Source organism: Lissotriton helveticus, chromosome 10 (assembly GCF_964261635.1).
Source record: "Lissotriton helveticus chromosome 10, aLisHel1.1, whole genome shotgun sequence".
In the NCBI taxonomy this organism is placed as follows: Eukaryota; Metazoa; Chordata; class Amphibia; order Caudata; family Salamandridae; genus Lissotriton; species Lissotriton helveticus.
Genome location: NC_136071.1, coordinates 936768053 through 936795440, shown reverse-complemented (window position 1 = coordinate 936795440; position 27388 = coordinate 936768053). Strand labels below are relative to the sequence as shown.

Here is a 27388-nt window from a genome sequence, read left to right as displayed (position 1 = left end):
ATATAGGTTGAAGAGCAGCGGGGAGAGGGGACACCCCTGCCTTGTTCCTCTACCTATCTTCACATCATCCGTGAGGGTGCCATTAATTAAAATTTTGGATCTTGGTATATATTTGTTTTACAACATGCATGAAGGGCTGACCTATGTTGTTTTTGGTCATGACTCTCTCCAAAAAGGCCCAGTTCACTCTGTCGAATGCTTTTGCAGCATCTACAGTTAGTATGGTAAGGGGTACCTTCTTTTGCGTTGCTATGTCAATTGCCGTTAGGAGCTCTTGTGTGACTTCATGCAGTTGTCTCCCCTTGACGAAACCTTTTTGATCTATATTTATAAGTTTCGGTAAAACTTTTCCCAAGCGTGCAGCCATAATTTTAGTGAAGATTTTGTAATCTGTGTTTAACAGTGATATTGGGCGATAAGATTCGCATCTAGAAGGGTCTTTACCGGGTTTTAAGATGAGAAGAGAATGGTGGGGAAGATGGCGGCTGGGTAGGACGCTCAGTCGGAGTGCTCCTCGCCCCGTGATTCTACAGAATGAAAAGCCAGCCGAAATGATAGAAATCCGTCAAGAATTTATCGCTTATTGAGCAAAACTTAAACAACACAAGTGGTGAAAGGATCTTCTTACTTGGAGGCCGCGTTATGGTCGATTGCCGGCGTCCAGCGTCCGAGGTGAAGGAGAAGGAGAGCAAGAGCCGCGGTTTACAGCAGAGGGAGGAGCCGAGTCACTGCCTGGGTCTCTGGGCGGCGGCTGCAGGAGCAAGGTCGCGCTGCTGCCGAGTTGCCGGAAGACTGAACTTCCAATTCCGGGGGATAAGCGGCAGAGTCAGCGGAGGCGGCCGTTTGCTCGCTTCAGAAAACAAATCCCAGAACAAGACCCAGAACGAAGGTAAAAGCGCGAGTCAGAAGTGCCTAAAAGTTAAACTAGACTGCATGAAAGAGGAGTTACTAGCAAGCATTAACAGTCAAAACAACTACACTCGAAAAATAGAATATTTAGACCAAAGGGAGATACAACTCCATAGTGAAGTTGAAGCTCTTAAAAAGGATTTTGAGGACGGTTCTATTTTGGACTGTTTAAAGAGAGACAGCTTTATATTATCACCCGTGTCTTCATGCTTTACTGACGCGATTATCACCCAAAACTTACCAAACTTACTAAACTCACAAACTGACAAATTAAGATTCAGCACAAAGAAACAGTCTATGAGTGAGTTTTCAAGCCGAACAGAGGAGGGTGATAAAAAACATAACAGAAACTCAAAAATCCCCCCTCAATCAGAAGAGGCAGAAGAGGTGGAAGTAAGTGCTCAAAGTGGACAGGCTTTAAAGACACAAGGGACACAAATCATATCCACCTATAGCCTGCAAAATAGAAACTATCTGAAACAAGAGCAGTTCCCCAAAGGAATATCCCCAAGAGAGTCAAAGAAAAAAAAGCCCAAAAAACAGACTAAGGAACATAGCAAGACAGCTCGTGAAGGAGGGCTACCCACCCTTAAGGAAAAAACACTATCCCCGTTTCAAACTAAAATCAAAACCAAAATAAAAATCACACCTTCTCTAAGATCTTATTTCAAACTACAACAGCAACAGCAACAAGACACACGGGACTACAAGCAGGCTCAGTCTTCATTGCACAATCAAATACCTGTGGACTCAGAAGAACAAAATCTCCCTCCTAATACAACATTATTTTCAACACTACTTTCAACTTCGGGTGAGATTTCAAAGACACTGTCGGAAACGAGCGCAGGAGTTCAACTTAGTGCAAAAGAGGTGAGCAAAAGTAAGAACAAAGGCAGAGCCGAACTCAAGTGTTTGGAAGACTTTTGGAGGGAAGACAAGCAAAAAAAGAAAATAAAGCACCAAGAACTCCACATGGCAGAAGGGGGTGAAAAACAGAACTGCACAGAGATAACTCAAGATATAGTAGATCATGTGTCGGGGCAAAAAGAACATCAGAACTCTCAAACAAATCAAACAAATCAAACAGAGGAACTACTAGAAAAAATATGGCTAGATATGAAAGAAAAATTCTCAATCTCTGAAGCAAAACAAGATAAAATTCAGGAAGCCTGCGAAAAGATGGACAACAAACTAAATGCTCTGGGCGATAGAGTGACACTGGTAGAAACTGAAGTGGCCACTTTGGACAAAAAGGTGGAAAGAAATTGGAAAGAGATAAATTCTCTGAGACAAGAAAGTAAAATAATAAATGAAAAAATGGAATCATTGGAAAATCAGGCAAGAAAGAATAACATCAGGATCTTGAATGTTCCGGAAGGTCAAGAGGGATCGGACATGAAAAAATTTGTAGTAGCACTACTGGCAGAATACTTCCCTTGGGTAGATGAGACACTTCTACAAGAAGACATACAGAGAGCACATAGAGACCCATACGGAAAAAATAAGGCGAGAAAAACCCCGAGGAGAATACTTGTCAATTTCAAAACATATGTGCTAAAAGACAAAATATTGGGAGAAGCACTGAAAAAAGGCAATTTCAACAAAGAAAACTGGTCTTTCAGGATAAGATCTGACATGTCAAAGGCTTCACAAACTAGACAATGGGAGCTAGGAAATTTAATGCCAGAACTGCAACAGCTAGGTGCCACGGTACAAATGAAATTTCCACCATCTCTTAGAATAATGTGGCGGAACAAGATGAGAAATATGAAAGAACCGGAAGAAGTCAAATCATTCATTGAACTTATGAAGGATCAGAGAAGAGCTGAAGAACCACCCAGCAAATGAAAAATCTCTTGAATATACAATACGGATTAAAAGTAAAGAGTACAGAGGTGTAAGGCTATAAAATGTTTTTATACGTAATTTTAAATCACGGGGTAGGGGGACACAATGGGTTATGAAGATAACCGAAGAAAAGAAGAAGGAGGCTTCCCCGGGGAGGGTAATACACAAACAGAAAAATGAAAACGGAAAAAAAAAATCATCACGAAAAGGAAAAGGGTGGGGCGCAAAATAGGGGGAAAAAAAAATCCTCATATGCTGGAGCAGAAAGAGAAACAAAAATGGAGATTTCAAATAAACAAGGTAAAGTGCGCACAGAAGAGAGTTAATGGGGACCATGAATAAAAACATCAAAATACTCTCTTGGAATGTAAACGGGTTAAGAACGAAGAGCAGGAGAAATAAAATACTAGAATACATTAAAAAAACAGAATCTGAAATAATAATACTGCAAGAAACACATCTCTTGAAAGAAGAATGGGACCAAATAACAAAGACTCTAGGCTGGATTGATACATATGTCTGTACCACACAACAATGCAATATTAAAGGAATTATAATAATTATAAAAAAATCATTAAAAGCTGTTATTGACTCAGCAGAAGTAGACAATAAGGGAAGATGGGCGATAGCCAAAATCAAGATTGAAAACAAACCATTTACGATTGCAGGATACTACGGCCCAAATCTAGACGATGCAGACCCGCTAAGAAAATTATACTCACAGTTATTATTGGCCACTTCACCCATAATTCTAGGGGGAGATTTTAACTTAGTTATGGACCCAAATCTAGATAGGGCACCACCAGGAAGACAAGCAAACTTGCCAAAAATGAGAGAATGGATTGCTATCTACAAAAAAGACCTTGACCTGACTGATATTTGGAGAGAAAAAGGAGTAACCAACCAACCCTTTACTTTGCATAATAAAAAACTAGCTCATAGGTCGAGGATCGACTACTTTCTTATCGATCGGAACTTATCCAAAAATGTAGAAAGCGTTGTACACCTACCAGCTCATATCTCCGATCACTCGTCTGTGGAAGTAACTTTACAGATCGAAAAAACAGGAAAAATAAAAAGATTCACAGTAGAAAGATCATTATTACAAGACGAACAAATGGTAAAGGAACTAGAAAATGAAACACTACACTTTTTTGAACAAAATGAAACTAGTACCACAAAACAGATAATTTGGGACACGTACAAAGCAGTGGTCAGGGGAAAGTTACTAAGCCTAGGAGCCTACAAAAACAAGAAACAAAAGCGTGAAATCTTAGATTTAGAAGCAAACATCAACACTCTAGATATCTCAATAACAAGGGAACAAGACATGACAAGAAAAGAAGAATTACAGCAAGAAATACGTCAAGAGAAGGAAAAATTAGAAGACATCCTAGAAGAGAGAGTGCGGAAAAAATGGGAGTCAAGCAAACTAGCAAAACATGAATATGGGGAGGGATGTGGAAAGTGGTTGGCATGGAAACTTAAAACAGACCTAGCCAAAAATAATATAAGGATTATACATCAGGAAGGACAAATCCTACAGAGTACAGATGAAGAGATAATCAAACAAGAGTTTAAACTATTTTTTGAAAATCTATACACTGAAGACACAATCCCGCAACAAATAACGATTGACTCCTATCTGGAAGATGTTCAATCCCTGGCACTAACAGAAGAAGAAAAGACTGAATTAAATAAGGAAATCCTAACAAGCGAAGTGGAGGAGGCCATTAAAAGTCTGAAAAAAGGAAAAGCAGCAGGACCTGATGCCTTACCAAACGAGTTCTATTTAGAACTAAGAAATACTCTGCTCCCGTACATTACAGACCTAGTAAACTTGATTCTTAAACAAGAAAGCACTATACCAGATTCCTGGAACGATGCAGTAATTACCATTTTTTTCTTTTTACACTAATTTGTCTCCAGTCTGATGGAGTCCTGGTTGCAGGTATGACAAGAGTCGCAAGAGGTGGCGAGTTTGAGGCAGATTGTCGGGGGTGTGATACAGCTGGTTTTGAGCAATGAGAGACTATAGAGTTCATTTGGGTTCGTTTTTGACTGCGTTGCTGTAAGGCATATTTTCATGATGCCATCAGCTGTGCATGAGAAGTATATGCTTTGTGGTACTATGGATATCTGTAGAGTGAAAGAAGAGTTCAACTCTGAAAGCAAATCTCAATGAACCGGAAGTTCAATTTTCAGTGCACGCCGATGACTTCACTTTCCAAGGGCGGCTTCTAATATGCCTGGTGTTTTGACATCAAGAAAACTGCTAGTTTGTTTGTCATGCTGATCATAATACATGTGTTTCTTTCCAAATGCAAAACAAACTCAAGTTATGTATAGACAATAAAGCCTGTCAGGCAAGGCAAACTGGTTTCTGACGATTCTCATCTCCCGGCCCAACCCAACACATTTTTTTAAATGCTAATTTAAAAGTATAACTGTGATTTGTTTCGAGATGTATCTATTATTAACGAAAATCTATATTGTTTTGTGTTAGATTTTAAAGAATGGCAAATCCATCTGAAGCGACAGAGGAGCGGACATTTCAGTATCAGGACTCACTGCCGCCTCTTCCTGTGCCTTCACTGGAGGAATCCTTACGGAAGTATCTAGAATCAGGTATGTGTGGCTAGGGAACATTCTAGTGATTGGGCGGTTTTTATGTACACACCCTGATATTTAGTCATATCAAGTGGACAGCTGTCATGGTGGGACAGTATTGCTCTAACAGGCCATAAAAGACACAGGAACAAATACAACATTATGCAACAGAATAAAACAACATCATTAAGAAAGAAAAGACAATCAGACATCGGTATAATAAAAAAACAATGGTGCAGCAAGATAATTCATTAGTAAATATCGGCAAACTGAGATAAATACATAACGTACTCATGTAAATGGTTAAGTGTACAAATTCTCAATTTAAAAACCACTAGAAACAACAATAAAAACAATAAGCAGATACAAAAAAAGAATCACTCAAACCCGGAGTACCAAACATCTTTACTTAAATGGAACTTTGGTGACTGCACACTATTAACATAGATATATGGGATCATTTACAATTAAATAAAACTGTAAATGACTGCAAAAACCTAAAAGAATAGGGCATTAGGGTTGCTTAATTTTCTTGTAGTATGTGCCTTATTGATGCAATGCACGAATTGTGCTGTAACAGGCTTCCCGTGCTAAACTAAGACATGTAACTTGAAAAGGTCATCAAGAACAGCATGTAACTAAAGAGGATGTTTAATCAAATAACAAGGTAATGCTTGGACCTTTTCAGAAGGAGTATTGAAAAATATATTACATACAGAGCAGCACAGGCGACTCCTCCCATCTTGCGCATAGGTGTTGTCTCACCTTCAGAGGAAGGATGCAGCAGGAAGAGGCTACCTTCAATTCTGGTTGTTTGGGTGTGTCAATTTGAGAATAGGATATTCCACTGAATCTGCCAATTCTTCCAGCCCCAAGTGAGGAAAATAGACAGTAACTGGGTGTTGTCAGTAAGTGTGTAACTCTGTCCTAGGGTTCTTGTCGTTTACTTTCATTGAATGAACCTCAGACATTCTAAGTCAGTGAGGGGAGAATGTGAGTACCAGGGCTAAGCTTTAAATGGGCTTCAGTGATTCCTGCTTGTGCCTGTCCCTGTATTCGTGCTGTTCTCCCTTATCCTATCCACGTGTCACTTTCTAGTCTTCATGGCCTGGTCTTCCTTATTGTTGCTAGCCTCTTCTGGGCTCAGGAGACACTGAGCTTTAGCCAGCAACCTAAGAGAGGCTAGTAGCACACACAGGAGCAGCTTCCTGCTCTCGAATATGAAAGCTGCAGCTCTTTCTCCTGAGCTCAGAAGAGATATGGTTCCACATGGCACACCCCCACCTGTCACTGTGGCTGAGGGATGGGGGTCTGTCTCTTTTTCTGTGTTGCACATGCGTGAATGTATGTGTGCATTTGAATGTCACAGAGGCTGAGATAGTGCAAAGTTGCCCGTATGTCTCTCTTGTCCCCAGCTGCTTCTATGCCCCTCAGTTTCATGCTGCCCATACATCAAGCTGGAGACATTTCTGCACTGACAGAGGTATATCTTTCTGTAGGGGTTTGGTAGGGTGTTTCTTTGGCATTAGGGATTGATCCTTACGATAATGATGGCCATTTGAGGGTAAATGGAGGTTGACCTTGGCAAAAGTGTGATTCTAGCATGAGGGTCATTGTGGAACCCATGTTGGCAACTGTGGAACCAACTGTGATCCTGACTTTATCGTGCCTCCCAGCCACTGTAGAAAGAATCACTGACATCATTATGGTCCTCTCATGAGGTAGCATTACGTGGAATATTGCCGACAGTTTTGCCATTAATCTATCCATCCCTGGCATACTGTTGGCTCTCTCACATTATTGCAGCAATCCCTCGAATAATGCTGCCCATCCCAGGCATAATTATGGAGATCCCTGACTTATGGTGGCACTGGTGCAAGATAGCTGTCACTGCCAAATTGTTGCCACCCTTAGCATTATGGTGATAATTCCTGACATGACGGTAGCCCTTGCATTTACCAGCCATCCATGCCAGTTTTCACCAGGTATGTTTTTTTGGGGAGGATTCTGTAATGTCCAATGACTTCTCGTGTGCTGTTAGACGTTGTATTGTCAGAACATATATTGGTCCCCTAGCACCAATTGAGGGCCTACGTTCCCACTCTCAATTCATCTCTAGCCAGCCATTCAATTTTCTCTCAAGTTCTCTGACAGTAAAGTAATATAACTAACCCATGACCAATAAACACTCTTCTTATATTTTTCATATCTGATTGAGACATCTAGCTGCAGATTCCTTACCTTTGAATTCCTAGGCATCAGACTGGATCCAGAGGATTACCCCTGCATGCCATTAGGTGGCATCAGTTCACTATGTGTGACATTGTCAGCTTCGTCCGTGCTAGAAGTGACGTCCGTGTCACTTATATAGGCGCTACCTCGGTGCGCTAACGCCAGTTCTTTTCTTTCTGCGCTAGTCAAGCACTGATCCATGAAGAGAGCTGCCCTCTGTCACTTTTTGATAGGATTTTTCTTCTTTTTGTCAACCCTTTTTTGTCGGTGCATAGGAAGTATATAATCTAGGAAGATGTCAGGGTTTAAATCTTGCGGCGCCTGTCACCATACCATGTCGGTAACGGGCCCGCATATGGTTTGACTTTGGTGTCTGGAGCGCGACCACGACTCCAAGTCATGCTCCGACTGCCGGGTCATGGCACCAAAGGCTTTGTGGAGGAGACCCCTGAAGCTGCTTGCAACCCTGGCAGGCAACGCAAGGGCTGACTCCTCTGAGGTTTCGGTCTCGGTAGATAGGAAGGTCCCAGAACCACTCCAGGAGTTCCATGTCCTCAAGGAACTAATTCAAACGTGCTAGATATACGCCGAGAGAATGCTTGCTGCAGCTTAAGCAACGCCCACAATGAACAAAATGGTGTGCGTCACAACGTTCTGTCCCGACACCCACAAGTTGTGCCAAGCTGTTTTAAAGAACTGGCATCTATTAGAAGGTTTGAATTGTTCATTTCCTAAGCCCATCTTCGCTTATAGAAAAAATCGAAGTATTGGCCAACAACTGATTAGAGCTGATATTTCCATTCCAAAACCTGAAAGTGACCTTTTGGCACAATGGAACCTAAAGCCCGTCGAAGGTCATCCCAGATGTGGCAATTGTGTTGCTTGTTCTACCACGATTGAGGGCAAGGAATTTGTCCATCAGGGAACTAAGTGGAGACATACAGAATTCTCCAACTGCAAAACGAAAAATGTCGTTTACGGAATACTTTGCCCGTGCCCACTAATCTACATAGGCAAGACCAGTCAACAAGTCAACCAAAGGATCAGTCAGCATCGATCACGTATAAAGAAAAAAATAATGAGCGCTCCGCTGGTTGAGCACTTCTGCGATAAAGGCCATAATGAACATGAATTGAAATGGTCGGTGTTATTCACTGTGAATTCAATGACAAAATGTCACGACATCGAGCGTGCCTTACTGCAGAAAGAGGCTTATCTCATTTTGAAATACAATAGCACTCGAACAGGCCTTAACAGCTTGTCTGAGATAGCCCATATATAATTGGCAGAGACACATAGTATAGCGGACTGGCATCTGTTAGACATCCCTGGACTTAATCTGTAGCCTTACGTCCTCTTTTCACTAATACATCTTGTGTATTAAAAACGAGCGTGGCCACTGCCTGGCAGGTAGATATATGCAATCTAAATAATAGGTGCAGCGTCACCTTCAGACTCCCCACATGCTGGATTACTAAAGTTTATTTTTGTAAGGGTGCATGCAATATACTATTACAATAATGACCCTCAATGTGCTCGCCGTACTTGTGGAGTAAATGCTATTTAAACCATCATTTATCAAATTTAAATCAGATGGCCCATTTCAACATTAGTGTTCACATACGAGTTGCCAATAAAGTTTTGATGTTTTTTACTTCAAACTTAGCGCGTAACTAAAATAGTTAAAAATTGATTTTCTGCCTCTATTCATTGAGAATGACACCACGCAACAGGCACGCTCTGATTTTACATGCGCTTTCCATACCAAACATAATTTTCTCACAGCGCAAGTTTGAGGACACTACAAGTCCCATCATGCCTTCTTTTGGAGGTGGGCTTTAAATACAGGAAGTGCTTGCGCGGCCATCTTTTGTGAGAAACCTTTGATCACACCAGCGGCGTGCTGTTACTTTTGAGCAGGTAAATGCCAGGACATGTTTTACGCTTAGAATCTGTTTGAATGGTCATACTTTTGGCTATAAGCACTCGTTTTTTTGTTTTTTCGCTAACAAAGGACGGCAAATTGAGAGCACATTTCCAAAAATTAAAAAGGGAATAAAAAACACTTCATTAAGGTAGGCGAAATGACTCCTGCCCTTTCTGGGATTTTAATAATGCATGCACTATGCGAACATTGTAATCAACAGCCCCACCACTAAAACATTTTTCACTATTGTTTTAGGAGCCTATCTTCATGGTGGTGTATTATATATAAGAACGCCGGTTGGCGGCAGTCGACAATAGCAAGGTATACCTCTAGGTTAGATTACGGCAACGTGCTCTACCTGGGGTCTGCCAAGGCCGTCACACGGCGCCTTCAGCTGGTACAAAATGCTGCGGCTCGGCTTCTCTGTGGCTGTCGGAAACTTGACCATATTACAGAACGCCTGAGGGAGCTGCATTGGCTCAGTGTTGAAAATCGGATAAAGTTTAAAGCATTGAGCTTTATGCATAAGATTAAAATCGGATCAGCTCCCCTTTACCTTCAGGCCCTTGTTAGCCCTTATCTTCCTGCTCGCTCACTTTGTTCCTCATCCCATCATCTCTTCAATGTACCGAAGTTTAGACTTACCAGAATGGGCGGTGGTTCCTTTGCGAACTTAGGACCCAGACTGTGGAACTCACTTCCCTTGGCCATTCGGATGGAAAACTGTCATATGCGATTTCGTAGAGCGGTGAAAACCTGGCTTTTTGATCTCTAAACTTTTTGCCTGGTGTCATGTGTATCTGTCTTTCAGCGCCGGGAAACCCTTATGGGTAGCTGTCGCGCTCAATAAATTTAATTAATAAATAAATAATAAATAAATAAAATGCTTTATGTAGCATTGGGTGACGTTTTAGTAATGAAACCACGAGCTGGTTAGATTTACCAATGCACAAAAATGTCTCAAAATTTCTTGTAGGTTGTCCTGCCTAGCCACGTTTAGAAACATTTGGTTTGAAATCCTTTATGCCCCAATGCCCTGCTCTACTTTCAACCAAGTTTGGTATGTAGCATTTTTCTTTCTCAGCCCATTGCCGTGAAAGAAGTTTGGTTTTGAGAGTGATGAGTAAAATACTTTCTTTGCATCTTGCAGATACAAAGAATAAAACAGCCCTGATGAGAGATCAGCGGCATAGTGCCTGATCTCGAAATGCGTCTGCACTTTCATAGGGTGGATCTCTCAATCACTTATCTGTCTGCCTCGAAGTCTTCATATGCTCATCATTAGTTTGATTTCATTTGCAGTCTATATAGATATGAAGGGCGTGCTGCCATTATCAGTTGTCATTTAACAATCTCCATTGTCAATCTCCAAAACTTCACTCAAACACCCAGATCTGGTTGCTGTCTCGCTTTCCTCCTTTTGACTTTGCTTCTTTATAATAAATGCTTATAACTCTGCTTCACCTGTGCTGGCCATTCTGCTTCTACTGTTAGACGGCTTCACTCTCTAAATTCTGGGCTGTCATATGCATTGCTGTATTTTAATTTTATTATATAATGGTTTTTTTCTACCATGTCTACATTTTTGACAAGTGATTTGGAGAATAAACTGTTTAAATAAAATAAAAAATAAAATTATGAAATCAAAAAACTAAATTAATTTTATAATTCTGAGCTTACTGATATAAATTCTCGAAACTTAGTCTATTTCGTGGGATAAATGCACTATATATAAGAAAGTAAATCAGAGTGGTGGGGTGTTGTATGTTGTCTGTGTGAAAAACCCACCAACCTCTCGACTTATAAGAAAAATATCAACTTTCTGGAGAAATTTTAGTTGCTCTTCTTAAGATAAGAGGTAGCTTTGGTTGCAGTTTCCAGAAGATTCGGAAACATTGTCACATTTTCTCCTTCACTGAGCTTTAGAGATTCTCGGTGATCACATGCATGTTCACCTAAATTACATTTGATATCGACCTGCAGTTTAAAAATTTTCTGAAACGTATTTCACTATTCACTATTCCAAAGAACTCTGCAAACCTGTTTGGTTGCAGATTGTTTTGACGTTTTGTTGTTATTCTCTTTCAGTGAAACCGTTCTTAAACCAGGAAGAATATCAAAGGACATTGAATATTTCCAAAGATTTTGAAGATGGGATTGGAAAAGAATTACAACAAAAATTGGAGGAAAGGGCTAGGACGAAAAGGAATTGGGTAAGTTACCTATGTATAATATTTGTATGAATTCATATTAAAGTTTGAATTTAATCCAGTATCTGAAGTATGTACTCACTGAAATTGAACACCACAAACTGAATTTGTAAAATAGTATTGAATTGGGAATTATCACATATCAATTACGGCTGTTTTCACAATTGTATTTGTGTGTTTTACTAGCAGTCCTTAATCTTTTGAATTAGGAAATATTTTATTTTATTCACAATCAAATATATCAAACAATCATTATTTTGATTTTAATTGGAAGGTTGAGGGTTTTCTAAATTTAGCTGAGGCCACTGACCGTACAGACTACATTCTTCTGTTTGTGCATTTGCAGTGCTCTCACGATTTATTTTGAGGGCCCCAACTTAATTTTTTGCGTCCAACTTCAAATTTCTTCACATTTGTGGAATGTTTTACATTTTTCAATTTTATTTTTCATATACACTCAATTAATCTGTTAATATTATTTCATGTTCTAATTATTCATGGACCCGCAAAGTAGACCATTATCCTTGTCAGGCTAAACCACAAACTTCACTAAATTAACTTGTGCATAAGCCTCTGGTAGTTTGGCACAAATGCAGTCAGGCTTAACTTAGAGGCGAAGTGTAAAGTATTTATGCAGCACACAAACAGTAATAAAGTGAAAACACAGGACAATAAAAAATACAAAACCAATGTAGAAAAATTGTATACATTTTAATGAGTAAAATGATGAGATCAAAATGACAAAAATCCAATCAGTAGAACTTGTTATGTGCAATTTTAAAACTTTAAGTACAAATTGTGCAAGAAGCAGAAAGCACTAACTGTGATTATATGGTCAGGCTGTACCTGGACAAAGCCTCAAGTTCAAGCTGACTGTGATGGAGTGCGAGCCAGCTACAAGGACCAGGTTAGTCCGGGCTGAAAAGTTACCTTCTCAAAGTCCAGCACACAGAGTTCACAACATCAGGATTTCACAGGAGGAGCTCAACTGATGTCACTAAGGGGCCAGGGAATCACTACTTGGGGATCAGGAACTCACTTCAGCCTAGGCCAGCAGGGCTCAGGCAGGTCCAGTCGCAGGTTCAGGCAGGGCCTGTGGCAGTAGGTCAGCTGGACAGTTGTACGAAGGGCCCTGGAGCTCGTTGTGTTCCAGTAGCTCAGAACAGTTGGTCAGCCAACTGACCCTTAGAGTCACTCTGGTAGTCCTGGGTTTAAGGAGATGGCCCTCTCTCCTTCAAGCAGCAAGGGAGGCCTCAAGTAGCTATCTACTTTCTGTGGAGTCCCGCAGGGCTCCTCTCTGAGTCCTACCTTGTTTAATATATATATGTCCCGCGCTGGCTAAGGTGATCAGATCCTTTGGGTTGGAGGCCTTATCCTATGCTGATGACACACACATAATTGTGTCCATAACAAAGAACATAGAGGCCTCCGCAGCCAATTTTAACAGCTACATGCAGGCTGTTACCTCCTGGATGGCAAACAACTTTCTTCGAATCAATGGGGACAAAACCGAGGTTCCGGTCTTTGGCATCCAACAAAATATATGGCCCCACTAATGGTGACCAGAAATTCTTGGAACATGTGCTTTCCCTTTTGCCCTGGCAAAGAATCTCGGTGTCATAGATCTCCAGGTCAATGGAACTGTCTCATCTTGTTTCTGGGTTATTAGGACCTTGAGGAAGATCTTCCCATTTCTTTCGCTCTCATCGCAAAAACACGCAGCTGTCCTCCTAATTCTAGCCAGATTGGATCATTGTAGTCCTCTGTATCGGGACATTAACAAGGGATCTATTCATAAGCTGCAGCTTGTCCAGAATGCTGCAGCAAGACTGATTTTGGACCTTCTCAAATTTCATTCGGTCTCCGCTGCCATTCAAAAACTGCATTGGCTTCCAACCGAGAAGCAAATATTGTTTAAAGCCCTATGTATTGTTTGCACGGCACTTCATAATGCAGGTCCAGAAGGAATCATACACCTCTTCCAACGATACATCCCTGCCAGATAACTGCGATCTGCCATCACAAATTGGTTGGTTGTGCCCAGATTTTAGAGGGTAAGGTGGGGAAGAAGAGCCTTTGTTGAGGCTGCATCTAAACGTTGGTACACCCTACCTACATCGATCTCCTGTCTTGAATCGCACCCTCTCTTACATAAATCTTTGAAGACCTGGCTCTTTTCCCTCTAATTTCGTTTGAAGACAGATACTTCCTTCCTCTGACCGAGGTTCCCGCTTTCGGCGCCTTGACGCCCTTGGGCATTGTTCGCACTCTACAAGTTGATCATTCATTCATTCATAGTTCAAATTAATTGGCTAGTGAGGAGCCAAAACTTACTTTCATCTCAGTAATTGATTCATGAAGCATCACAGATTTTTAATTTGCATTCTCTTTGTTGAAACCTATTAGTAAAAGGACTAGCTCTGCTCCACAATCCTTCATATTCCATTTTCTAAAATCCTTTCTAATATACAGCGTAATCATTCATCTCACAAAAAAAGAAAGCTACTACTTCAAATTAATTAAAGTCCCATGGATTGATTCTTGAAGAACAGAAACAATCACAACCAACACATGTTTTGCGGCAAACTGACCGTTTCTTCTGTGCTTTAAAGATAAACATGCATTCCACAATAAATATCAAATATTATTTATTGTACCAATGATTTTCTATCAATTCTTTATCCTAAAAAATTTATTATGTCATTCCCCCACACAATATATGGATACCATTGTCACATATTTATTAATCTTCAGGCCTAAAAAAATGCATATTTTATATTGAATTGAAGTAGTATTCTGGCCTACTGTGACAGCCTATTGGTGGGGGAGATTTCAGACTCAATTCTATATTCCGTATGACTCACATTTTGTTAATACATGAATTCATAGACTTTGACAGGCTCCATCTTTGCCTAGATTCTTCTAATTCATGAATAATAATTGTAGAATGAGTCAAACTAAAATGGCAGATAATTTGCTGATTCAAAGGCAATTAATGATGTTACCTCATATAAAATAGGCCGTAGTTCTAGGGTACCATTATTAGACTTCCAACACTTCTCATACTAATACTTATCTAAGCTTATAGCTGATGTCAGTGTGGTGAGCATTTCGAAGGTCCCTGCCATGGCTATTTTACCTTTGGAAAATTAACTAATCTCGAGTCTTTCATCATACATGAATCTGTGATCACTTCCCATACACGAAAGAGGTTTACACGAAAGCACTGCCTAATGAAAGCTAGAGAAAAGGATGAAAGAAAGCATATACCCTAAAACACTTGCAATTTCAGGTGAGGAACTGCCTGGCCATGCTGTTTAACCCCTTGTGTGCTGTTGACAAGCTCAGCTCATCATGAGAGACGGTTGAGCTGCCCTCATGACGAGCTGAGCTCGTCACAGCCGTTGGAACGTTCGCACGCTGGGATAATTACCCCGCTGTGCTGAACGTTCGAAAAACGGGTGTGGTGTGACGAGCTCAGCTCGTCACAAGGGCAGCTCCACTGTGCCTCATGACGAGCCAAGCTCGTCAACAGCACAATGGCGCAGCGGCGCCGCGCAGCCATCCTCCCCTCCGCACAGTGGGGGGAAAACACCCCACAGCCAAGGGGTTAATACAGCTTTTCTTTAGGTCTCGCCTAGACAGCGCATGCTCTGGCTCTTCAATACATGTTGTATACACTCTGTGAGCTTACAGCTGGCCCAATACTTTTTATTTGTTATTCTCAGTGTCCTTTCTAAATCCTTGCTTGTTTGTGGTCATTCTCTTGTAAATGTCCCTCCTTTTTGTGCGTCGTTCCCTTCCACAGAGCATGGCCCAATTACTTGTACCCTTACACTTTTTTGCGCGTATGTTTTTTCTGCACTATTTTTTTTCTTTGCTTTCTGCAAGTCTCCCTGAAAGCCTAGCCTTTGTTTGTGTGTCATCGGTAAAGCTTTAAAACCTCTTGAAATAATTATTTTGCTTACTGTATACAACTGCAAGACAGCATGGTATGGCTTTTTAAAACTATTTTAATTATTTATTTGCTTTCTGTGTTTGTTTATCTGTATCGTCTGTACATCTTGAAAACCCGTTTCTGTTTGATTTGGAATAGCAGAGTTTACATAACACAGCCATAAACTCCAAAGTGCTGTGGGAATGAGAAGCTACAGCCATCTATTTTGTGTCGTGTTGAGGATGCGCTGGCTGGTGGGTGGAGAGCCCAATCATGTTTTTGAATTGAGATTTTAATTACAACAAAGCAGACTTTCTTTCGTCCGTCTCTTCCCAACGAGAGAGCATCAAAAAACATTGGAGCAATTTGTCAGAGCCTTCTGGTGGTAAGCTAAAGGCCTCTTTCAAAAGGCAGCCACCTGCCCCCCACATCCAATGTTTTGTCTGTTTTAATTTCATAGCTGTCTTTTTATCTTGCTACTACTCTTATGAGATGTAAGTTGAAGGAGAAGCAGTCGCATTTCACTTGATTCTCCCTTTAGTCCTATTTGCCATCTTGTGATTCGTTCTCAGGGTAGAGGTGCCAGCCATTGCAATGTTTTTTTCTCCTTGTTGATTTTGGAGAGGAGTGTGTGAGTCCTTGCATCTTTTCATAATCATGGCAGCTCGCTGTGAGCATGGGCCTGTCTTTGGAAGAGGGCCCTCAACTTAAAAAAATCAAGGCTTACAAAGTGAGTTTGGCACTGTGGTTTGGAGATGGCTGTGGGAATCCGTCTCTCCTCTGTCCCTATGAGGTGAATGTAGGGCTACAAATTGAACCCGCATGGCCTCCAAATCTTTCCACTGCAGTGAGTGTAGAATCGTGCATATCTCAATGACAATTCAGCTTCTTAGCGTTGTGACCCAGGAAAAAATGCAGTCCATAGTTGTGTTTTTTAAACTATCATTCTAGAAAGGACTGGTATGATTCACATACATGCCATCTTTTGATGTACCTTTTAGTCTCAGTGTCATTTCTATGGTGTTTTCACTATGCTTCCTCTTTATGGCAGTCCACTATCTTTACCTTTCCACCCCACTATTCTCTGACCCCCCACTCCCCGAGCTCTTTCACTGACACCTATATCTACTCTATTAATTGTCACTCTTCTCATCATATTCTCACATTTTTCTTTCATTGGGTATTTTTCCTCTTGCTACTTTGCTATCCATAACACTCTCTACTTCATTGTCATTCTTCTGCCATTTAGTTTCCCTTCACTGCAATCTCTGTTTCTAATCCCACCTGTTATCACTCAGCCTGCAATGTCTCACCTCTAACTTCTTGTATGTTGCTTGTCTCTATTTCCATGTTATACATGTTTTGTCATAAATGTGCTACATTAGGTACACATAATCTTAACTGGTTTCAGTTTTCTGTTGAGTATAATTAATCCAGCAGAGGGATGCGGCAAAACATTTTGGGCTTCTGGCAGAATAGGACTCTCTTCCGTGCCAATACCTAAGCATGTATTAGATAAAGTTGAGCAGTGTTTCCCTTTCATACACATTTTGTAGGTGGAGCCAGCTGCATGTAATAACGATAGGCTCTTATTTAAGTATGCTTAATTATTCCGACGCATAAATCCAGCAACTTGGCCTGGAGTGCTGTACCAGTTGGAACACTAGGAATAGGGCAGCAGCTATAATGGCACTCTGCATTGCTTGATTTGGAATGCCCATGCCTGCCTCTGCCCATGAGACCTGATGGTAAAGGCAAGGGCCTACTTTATATCAAGGGCTAACCCTGATTATCATGAGGAATACTATAGTGAACAATAGCTGCCTGGGAACACCCTGGTCTGCTACTCTGTGTGTGTCCAGCAGATTGCTGTTGATATGACTGGATAGAAGTTTGTGCCTTCACCCACTGGTACATGTCGGTATGGCACCTCGCCCTGGGTCTGTCCCGAAGATGTGAGAGTGAAAGTGATGACCTAAAGCACTGTCAGCCTCTCAGCTCTCTCTTTCCTGTGAGAGATACGAACACACTGCTCCTGGTTATGAAGAACGGTGCATGTTAATCAGCCAGTCCTGGAAGGGCTGGAGTAGGACCTGACCAAACTCAGTACTTCCAAAATTAGCCTTGTCTTAGGCACACAATAATGACAGGATAGGACAGGTGATCTATTAATGGACACTCAGAGATGCAAAACATGATCATACAACTAACGTCCTGCAATCACTGACAGCCTTGAAAGTAAATTATCACTGAGGCTGGTGATATGGGGGTCAGGAGACAACCCTGAACCCATTCTTCTTCCTACCGCCGATTACACATCAGCTTACCACATCTCCCCTGCTTTCTTGTGCCTTCACCTCTTTTCCCTTTACTTCCTCTATTTTCTATATTCATCTCTTTTCCTTATTCCCCCTTTCTCCTACTGTCGTCCCTTGCCCTACTTTTTCTTTCCAACCTGTCCCTCCCACATCCACCTTGTCCTCAACTTAGCTGTTGCTTCCATTTCCTTACATTGGTCCTGTTTCCTACGCCATTTTCTCACGACAATCCATCTGGGACATTTCTCTCATTAGTCTTTGTGTTCCTTTTCCTCCACTGAACTGTTCACCCCATTTCTTTCTATATTTTCGTCTTATCTCTTCTGGCGCTTCTATGTTGCTGCTCAATTTTCTCATCACAGTCTACTTAAGAACCATTTTCTCCCATTATTACTTGTCCTTCTTTTCCTTCTCAACTGTTAATCCTATTTTTAGTTCGAAGCCTGTCTGGTTTTTTAAAGACATCCTGGGGGATTCAGAAATCTGCCCTCAGAAAGCATTCTGCTGGCTGCTTACCATTGGCTTTGTGGCTTTTTATTTGCTGGCTTTATTTGCTTTAGGCTGTTCATCTTGAGTTAGTCCCTCCCATTGCCAAACCTTGTTTACAATATTCTTCCACAAACTTGCTTTCTGTAACCAGGCCTGTAAATCTATTACTTATCTTGTCACATTGATTGTGCATTCAAGGACAGAAGTCAGATATCAAGTTCTCTCTTCTGAGGGAGCTTGGCATTTACTTTTATTTGTTGGACTTAATTGTGAGAGAAGAGCAAGTTACTTACCTTCGGTAACACTTTTTCTGGTGGATACAATATCTGCCTGTGGATTCCTTACCTTGTGAATATACCCTGGTGAAAGAATATATGTGACAATCCTGCTGAGTATCCATGTAAGAGGAGAGGTTGTGGGATTTATTTTTCTCTAACAAACATAAATGAACTGTGCTGATGTTTCAGAATGTATAAGAATTAGTACAAATGAAGCACATCTTTAAAAAGTGTGATGGAAACAAATATTTGAATATGAGCAAAACAAATCAATACATAGAGTGATGACAGTTGCACACCTTATCGTTTGTGTGCAGTAAAACCATATTTTGGTGCAAATGTAATGGCCATTTCAATTGAAAATGTGTTGTCTGCAATGTCAGTGTGCTACCACACCATGCCATTCCACTCCAATCTGTGCTCTTCCTCTCTATGCCACTCCATTCTATAACACTCCATGACATGCCACTCCACTCTACCCCCTCCACTGTAAGACACTCTACGACACGCCATGACACTTCACAACACGACACAACACGCCACTCCATCCTACGTCCCTCCACACCACTTACGCCACTCCACTCCAAACTATTCCACTCCAATGTACCCCCAACTCACTCCACTTCACTAAAGTCTACTCCAATCTACTCCACTACACCCAATATACCCCACTCCACTTCAGTCTACCCCACCCCAATGTACCCACCCCCTCCCCATCCCAGTCTTCCCCACCCCAATCTACTCCACTTTAATCTACCCAACTCCTCTGTACTCCACTTCAATCTACTCCAATCCACTCCACTATGATACAATCTACCCCCTCCTCAACAATCTACCAGAATCTACTCCACTCTGCTCCAATCTACCCCAGTCTACACCCCTTCAATCCAATCAAATCTACCCCAATCCACCCCAATCTACTCCCATCTACCTGACTCCACTCCAGTCTATCACACTCCACTCTGCTCCAGTCAGTGTGACATTTTGTATGTGGGCTTTTAAAAGTCCTACCAAAAGCTGGCTGGCATCGGGCGTGCGGTTACGCCCACAATGACGAGCAGAGGCGCCATATGACTTTCCTCTCTCATCATGGTGCGCGCACATCGCACACCACTCGCCAGCAAGCCTGCTTTCACTTTTGCGCCTTGGTCTTGCCTGCTCTGCTTCAATGCTCCTCCCCCTCCCTCACCACAGAGCGCGCCTCATGGCCGCACATCTTTTTGTTGCTTGTGTTTTAGAGTTGCAGTGCAGTATGGTCTGCTGAACGCGCTTGCAATGTCCCCGCGTCTCATCCCGAATTGCAACCGTTTTGTCGGCATTCCCGTTCGCTAAAACGTGTAGGCGTCGTTACCACCCGCCTGCCATCCTACTGAACAAGGACAGTCTCACGGACACATCTGGCGCCAGCCCGCATCCCTTTCCACACGTTTTTTTGTCCTGACTGTTACATCACCCCATATGAAGTCCTACTTCTGTTTAACAGCGCCGTTTAATCTTTGCACCCTGCTGGTACTCCGGGGGTTTAGTACAAGAAAAGGCAAAATAATATCTAATTCAGTGTACAGGACGATCAATCAAAATTGATGGGCCCTTTAACGGGCAATTTGTCGGGCGCTGTAGGTTCCAGCGGTGGCTTGTGAAGCCCGAATGTGTTCCGTGTTCTTTAACGTGTGCTGAAGGTGCTCGACTTTAGGAGTGCTAGGGGAATGATGTCTCGAGAGCGGGAAGGTGTTGGCATAGTGGGGACCCTTTATAACACTGCAGGAGCTCACGGGACGGCATCGCACCTCACCCGATGCCTGCAGACTGCCACCTCTGGAGCCAACACCTGCACCCTCCGTTATAACATACTGTGCCCTGCTAACCTGAGAGTATTTCATGCCATCGAAACTGCCTCTCTGCCACCCTGACCCCTTGGCCATTACCTGGTTGACTGTTGAGCGTTTTTCATTATCCAAACAAGCATAATCATCTAGGACTGTAGATTTTGCTTGGCGAGGCTGTTAATTTTCTCATTGGTGGGAAGGGTTGGCTTTGTTTGCGTCCATGTGGATTTGTTGGTGGTGGCGCCACTGGTTTTTATATCCCGACCTGTAGACACATTTAGCTGCTGTTAAAGAACTATTGTTTGCTATACTGTACATAAAGCAGGCTTTGAATCGGGCCATTGCTGCTGATTGGATGAATTTCCTATCTATCTCAGTCCCCCGATCCCCCAGATGCCTTTTATCCCTATTCTTAGTCCCCACCTGATAGCATTTCAGATTTATATAACTACTGTATTGGTTGACTTCTAGCCTTTCACCCTTGACTGGCAGGGAGGGACTACATTTTCGTTTTTTAAGATGGCTTCGGCATTCCGTGAGGGTTCATTGCTTTTCTCACTCTCCTACTTGCTTTTCTTATTATCTTTAAAGAAAAAAAAAATTAGCAAGGGTCCAGCAGCTGGACACTGCTACAGGGTTGTTCACTTTTGGGCCTTTGCATGGCCCTGTGCTCTCCCAGCCCCAATTCTCATTTTTTTTTAATGTGCTTCTTTTAAAAAAAAATATATACATATTTGTAAAGGCCCTGCAGTTTCGCATTGCTTTGGGGTGTCCTCTTTCGGAACCCCACCCCTTGCAAAGTCATCTTATCGCCTCTGCCACTCCCATCTTGGACTCATTCATTACCTGTTTTTACTTATTGCTTTTGCACAACTACGGGGCTCATGAACGTTCCCTAACAGCGATTTCCATCAAAAAATAAGTTTGTACTTGAATAGAAAATTACTCCAAAGTGTAGCGGCCCAGCAGGGCCCTTGATGACTGGCGCTGCACTGGGCAAATGACTGGCGCTGCACCGCAATAGAGGGACACACAGACACAAGTATGCTAGTGTCGGCCGGAAGTCCAGAGTGACTCCGGACCGTTTATTTAAGCTCTCTGGCAACACCTTTACAGAAAGTGATACAATGTGTGTGGGTGCTTCTGGGGTCTCCTCCGCTCTGGTATCTGCAGACAAAGACTAGACCGCTGCATCCCATCCCAAATTGGTTCTTCAAAACAAAATGTTCCAGGTGCACTTAGCATGCAAAATCAGCAAGTCTCAGATTCGGCCTAGGATTGAGTCCTAGGTTGTATTGGTGTTGACGACTGTCTTGATTCCTTTTAGAGGTGGCTGGTTCCGTACTGCTCGACGGGCTTCCTGGACTGAGCCCAGCGGATGGTGTTGATGTTGTGGGACTCGGACGCGGGTCATTAGCAGAGTTGCGTCCCACCGTTTCAACCACAGGTTCTTCACTCCTCGATTGCTCCAGCTCTTGCGCCCTGTCATACAGATCAGGAACCCTTTTGAACCACGAGATGATTCGCCTGACTACTTCTCCGCCTTGCTCAACGGTAAAGGCTGTTCCTCGGGTTGATCTCACAGTTCACAGCCCTGGTGTATAGGGGGTTCGGAACTTCCCCCCACCCCAACGATTTCTTATGAGGACGGAGCATCCGGGCACCAGTACCCGATCTCGTGCCCTCCGTCTGAGACTCGCTTTGTCATTGGTCAATTGCCTCCTTGTCTGGGAGCTCTTTGGATCATATGGAGCTGGCTTCCAGTTGTCCGCCATGGGAAGCATATCACGCCGGGCTCCAGTCAGCATTAGTGACAATGGAGATCGTTGCGTGGTGCAATGAGGTTTGCTGCGGTATTCTCTCAAGAACTGCTGTTACAAAACCTCTGGGTCAGTCTGCTCAGCCACTGCTATCCGCAGTACTTTGTTAGCCGTCCTCATGAACCTTTCTGCCTCACCATTGGCTTGTGGCCACTGGGGAGTGGTGCGCTGATGTTTCATTCCTAGCCGTGCCAGAAAGTCCTTGAACTTATTGCCCTGGAAAGGTGGATTATTGTCTGTTTTGAGTACATGTGGAAGGCCAAACAGTGCAAACGATTTTTCCAGGACAGGTTGTAGATGAGTGAACGCTGTGGATGGTAAGACCTCTATAATGGGATATTTAGTGTAACTATCAATCAGGACAGCTGTTACTCTCCCGTCCGGGAAGCTCCCAAAGTCAAGGCTCACCCAGAACCACGGTGATGGAGCAGGATTATTACTGGAGCTGGGGCTTCGGGGCTGCCTGTGAGTTGACACGCTCTGCAGTTCCGCACAACGGACTCTACGTTTTCCTCGAGGCCAGGGAACCAAACCTTCTCTCTCATCCTCAATGTCATCCTCCCAGTGCCTTGATGACCTTCATGTGCGAGAATGGTTGCTCGTTCTTGGAGACTCTGTGCTATGACGATGCGTGACCCTCTTAGTATGATGCCATTCTCAGCCGCACTAACCTCATCTTTGACTTTCCAAAACTTTCCCAGACGGATCCTGTCGGGTTTGCCCCATCCATGGATGTCCCTGAGAAAACCTTTCCAGGAGCCATTTCGTAAGGTGTCAGCCACCCGCTTTAGAATTACGTTGGTATCCATGTGAATCTTGATTTCCTCTATGAAGAACGCTCGTGGGCATGACCATTGAGAGATCATGTTGACAAAGTCTTCCATCTTCATCTCTTGGTCAGAGTCTATCTCAGTAGGATTCGCACCTGGTTATACACCAGCTCCATCTGATAATGTTGAAGTTGGATCGCCCATCGTTCAATCCTGGGTGGTGGATGAGGTGCAGTCCCCTTGAACAGCAGCAGGAGGGGCTGATGATCTGTTACCACTTTGAAAGGCTTCCCACTGACGTACAGATGGAAATGGTTTCATGCCCACTTGATAGCTAAAGCCTCTCGTTCTATTTGTGAGTAGCGTGTTTCGGTTGCAGTCAGTGCTTTGCTCGCAAATGCTAGTTCGTTGCGTGAGCAGGGCCCCTAAGCCTACTGGGCTAGCGTCCACTATCAGTTCGGTAGGTCGGGTCGTGTTGAAATATGCCATGGACGTACTTTCGAGGAGGCATGATTTTACTTGGCCAAACGTTCTCTCTCTTCCTCTTGGCCCCACCGCCAGGTGGTCTCTTTTTTGGTCAGGTTCCGTAGCGGTTAAACCTTCCGCAGTATGTCGCCATCCCCAGGAAACTTCTTACCTCGGAAGCATTGGTTTGCGCCTGGGCTAGTTGAATTGCTTGAGATTTCCTGGGGTCCACCTTGACTCCTTCCTGACTAAACACGTAGCCAAAGAAATCAATCGTCTTCCGGAAGAATTGGCTTTTTTCCTTGTGAAGTGTCACCCCGTGTTCTGCCAGGCTTTGGAGAGTGGCTCTGAGCAGACGATGATGTTCTTCGATGGTTGCTGAGTGAATGAGGATGTCATCACTGACGTTAATAACACCCTGGAGCCCCAACAAAACTTCTCTTACTGCGTTCTGAAATATTTCAGCCGCGGGGATATACCGAAGTTCATTCGCTTGTACCGCCGAAGTCCCAGGTGTGTCGAAAACGTGGTGATGTACCTACTTTCTTCTGCAAGTTTCAGCTAGTGATAACCGGCGTTTAGGTCTAGTTTAGAAAACCATTGAGAGCCATTGAGGTCAGCTAGAATGTCGTCAACTGTCGGTGTTAGGTGTCTCTCCCTCTTTATTGCTTGATTGAGCATCCTCATGTCAATGCAGATCCGGATTTTACCTGGTTGCTTTGGATTTTCGGCGATGACCATGGGGGACACCCATGGAGTTGTCCCTGTCACTTTCTCTATTACCCCTTGTTGTTCGAGCTTCGGGAGTTTTGTTCCACCAGTGGCCGTAGGTGAAACGGTAAGCGTCGATGCCGAAGGGCGACGGGTTGTACTGCTGGGTCTATATGTAGCTTCGCTGGTGGTCGTTTCATGCTCCCTAGTCCTTTTAACAGCTGTGGGAAAAGTTCAAGGATGTCATCTGTTTGTAGTAGTTTTTCTGCATTTGCAAACGCCACTAGGTTTAAGTCCTACGCCGTGTGACTCCCGACTAATATATCTGCTTCTCTGTTGACTACATGGACGTGGTTGTAACCTCCTGGTCTTCTGACTTGACCTGGACAGACATTTTGCCTCTCAGGGGAAGCGGTGTTTAGCTTCCATATGTGAGGATTCGGATCCTGGATGGGGTGAGTGGAGGCCTTGGATTCAACTTTTTGCATTGTTGACACCCCATGACATTCACCGTTGCTCCTGTGTTGATGAGAGCGATCACTGGCGAACCGGCAATCTCGATGGCACATTTGGGTTGTAGTCGATGACTTCGCTTGAGGTCGCTTGTGAAGGATATGAGGTAGCATTCTTCCTCTTCGTCTGTGGATGAGTCCTCCAGACGCTGGTTTCGGTGCGCTACAGCCCCTGCTGATCTCTACGTAGCAGGTTCTTCAAGTGTGAGGTGTCTCACTGCCCTTGATGGCACTCGTCGTCCTGAGCTTTCTTTATTCCGCATGATCCCTCTGCATACGCTCGCAAAATGATTCGGAATGCCACACTTTGTGCACGTCTTTTGCCCCTTGCTGGGCAGTCTTCTTGTGGGTGCTCTTCTTTCACGCAGTACCCGCACTGCGGTCATCGCGTATTCCTAGTGCGTCATCTCCCTCGCCCACGGTGGGTCGACGTGCGAACAGCATCGCGCGCTCTGTCTTGACTGCGGCCGTTTGTTTGAGTGCTGCTTCCATCGCATTGGCTCAGATGTCCGACAACTCATGTGATCGCGCTAGTATTAGTATGTCTTCTAATGAGATGCGTGGCTGCCGGAGTATGAGGGTCCACAGGGTCTTGTTGCGGCACCCTTGGATAGCTTCTTTGGCCTGATCATCCTCAGTACACGTGCTGGCTAGCTCTCTGAGGCGCGCATGAAACGTGTCCACGTTGTTCTTTACTTTTGTTGTGGGAGATTGTGTTGGTTGTGCCAATGCTTGTTGTTTGTGTCGACTAGTTCTGCCCAGTGATCCTTGGTTGTGCCAGTGCTTGTTTTGCTGTTACCTTGCATCAGCTTATTAATGTCATTTTCTTTTGGGCTGTGGGGACTTGGCTTTGCCACTGCTTGTTGTCGCTCTCTGCTCGTTTTAACCTCAACAAGTGGGTGCCGGTTTTCCTCTTTAGTCTCTCTTTCTCTCTTTGAACTGCTTGGGAGGTCTTGGGGTTGTGGCGTGTCCTAGCGCTTTCACTCGCGCCTCCAGACTGGGCTTGGCATAGCAGGACGCCTCTGCGCATGCGCACATCCAACGAATCAGTGCGGGTTCCCCGGCCGTGTTCGGGAGCTCCCGCGCCTGGCCCGAGAGTGATACAATGTGTGTGGGTGCTTCCGGGGTCTCCTCCGCGCTAATATCTGCAGACAAAGACTAGACCGCTACACAAATGTAGTTTATTTCAAACCCCGTAGCGAAGGAGCACTGGTAAAGGTCTAAAAGTGGATGTTGTATGCATTATGTATTGTACTTATGGGTTGTTGCTTACCTATTTGTCATGGGCACTCTGTATACTTTTGTAGTGTATCCGCTTTCCAGAAAGGAACCATTACTTGCATTCCAGTGGGAGGCTGAGTGAGTCAGTTACTGCAGGTGTGTCAGAGGATCTGATGCCGGCTGGTAGTGGGATGATTCCTGATACTCAAAAAAAGCTTCCTTTAACCACAATGCCCAGGAGTGGTTACTACGTATTGTCGACGAGGATGCACACAGGACTTGCACCTTTGAATGGATTTTCTTAAAACATAAGAAAACCCATTCACCGTTGACCACCGATGTGTATGTATCCTTGGCAGCCTTTTTTCAATGGATTTACATATCCTTAAAGAAAATAATTGGTTTCCGTGTTGGCTGACGCACCAAGCAGCCATCTCGGGGATGGAAAAACAAGCATTGGCAAAACCAGAACATTTCTTAGATGAACTCTACTGGCCGTACCAATGCTTGTTACTGGTTGGCTGTGGCTATGAGTGAGAGAAATGATCTATTTGGTTCTTCGGATAAATATCAGAAGTCTTATCTCAAAATGTTGTGTTTTACCTTGTTACAAATTACCGAAAACATGCCCACCCCTTCAGTTCTGGCTGAGTGCTGTGTCACGGCGCTCAGACCAATCACAACACTGCATTGCGGCATTGTGATTGGCTTAGGGGTGGGAGCCTGGCTGTCTCCTGAGAATGAGAATGATCGTTCTGTTGGACATAATGCCTTCTTGGTCATATATAAGGTAACAAAAATACTTCTGGCACATTTTTATTAAAACTTTTCAGAATGCTGCACAGCAGCCACACTTCTCTACAGCACAGCCTAAACACATTGGCAAAGTCAATAGCTCTGCCTAAACACTTATAAGGCCCCAAAGGCGAGACCTATTGGCTATGCCAATGCTTGTTTTGTTTTGCAATTCGTTAAAGCGGTATACAATAGACGAGCAGGGAAAGAAGAGCGGTATAAGAGGAGTGGGAAGAAGGAGGGTAAAAGGTAGGCCATGGTATATATGATACTATACATTCGGGCAGATTACAAACAGCAAGGATGCGTTCGTGAATGGTGACACCATCTCACAGCGCAGTGATAAAGAAAGAGAGACATCAGAGGTAGCAAGCACGTGCTGGGACACGCTTAACAAATATTCACCAAACTAGTTGAAGCCTAAACGTTAGCAGTACAAGTAAAAGCAATTTGTTTTCATCCCCCCACAAGGTTAGAAACGAAAGTGACCACATTGCTGAGTTTTGAGAG

The 27388-nt window shown here is 43.4% G+C and overlaps 1 protein-coding gene across 2 annotated transcripts in view; it reads left to right on the top strand.

Annotated features, from left to right (window-relative positions):
- Positions 1 to 4626: 4626 nt before the first annotated feature.
- Positions 4627 to 27388, top strand: part of LOC144785552 (peroxisomal carnitine O-octanoyltransferase-like) — a 414661-nt gene continuing 391899 nt past the window's right edge. For both annotated transcript variants that reach the window (XM_078664397.1, XM_078664398.1), the window contains exons 1-3: positions 4627 to 4645; positions 5264 to 5385; positions 11615 to 11739. In XM_078664397.1, the coding sequence (XP_078520523.1) occupies positions 5274 to 5385; positions 11615 to 11739 (237 nt within the window). In that variant the 5' untranslated portion in view covers positions 4627 to 4645; positions 5264 to 5273. The remainder of the gene's footprint in view (positions 4646 to 5263; positions 5386 to 11614; positions 11740 to 27388) is intronic.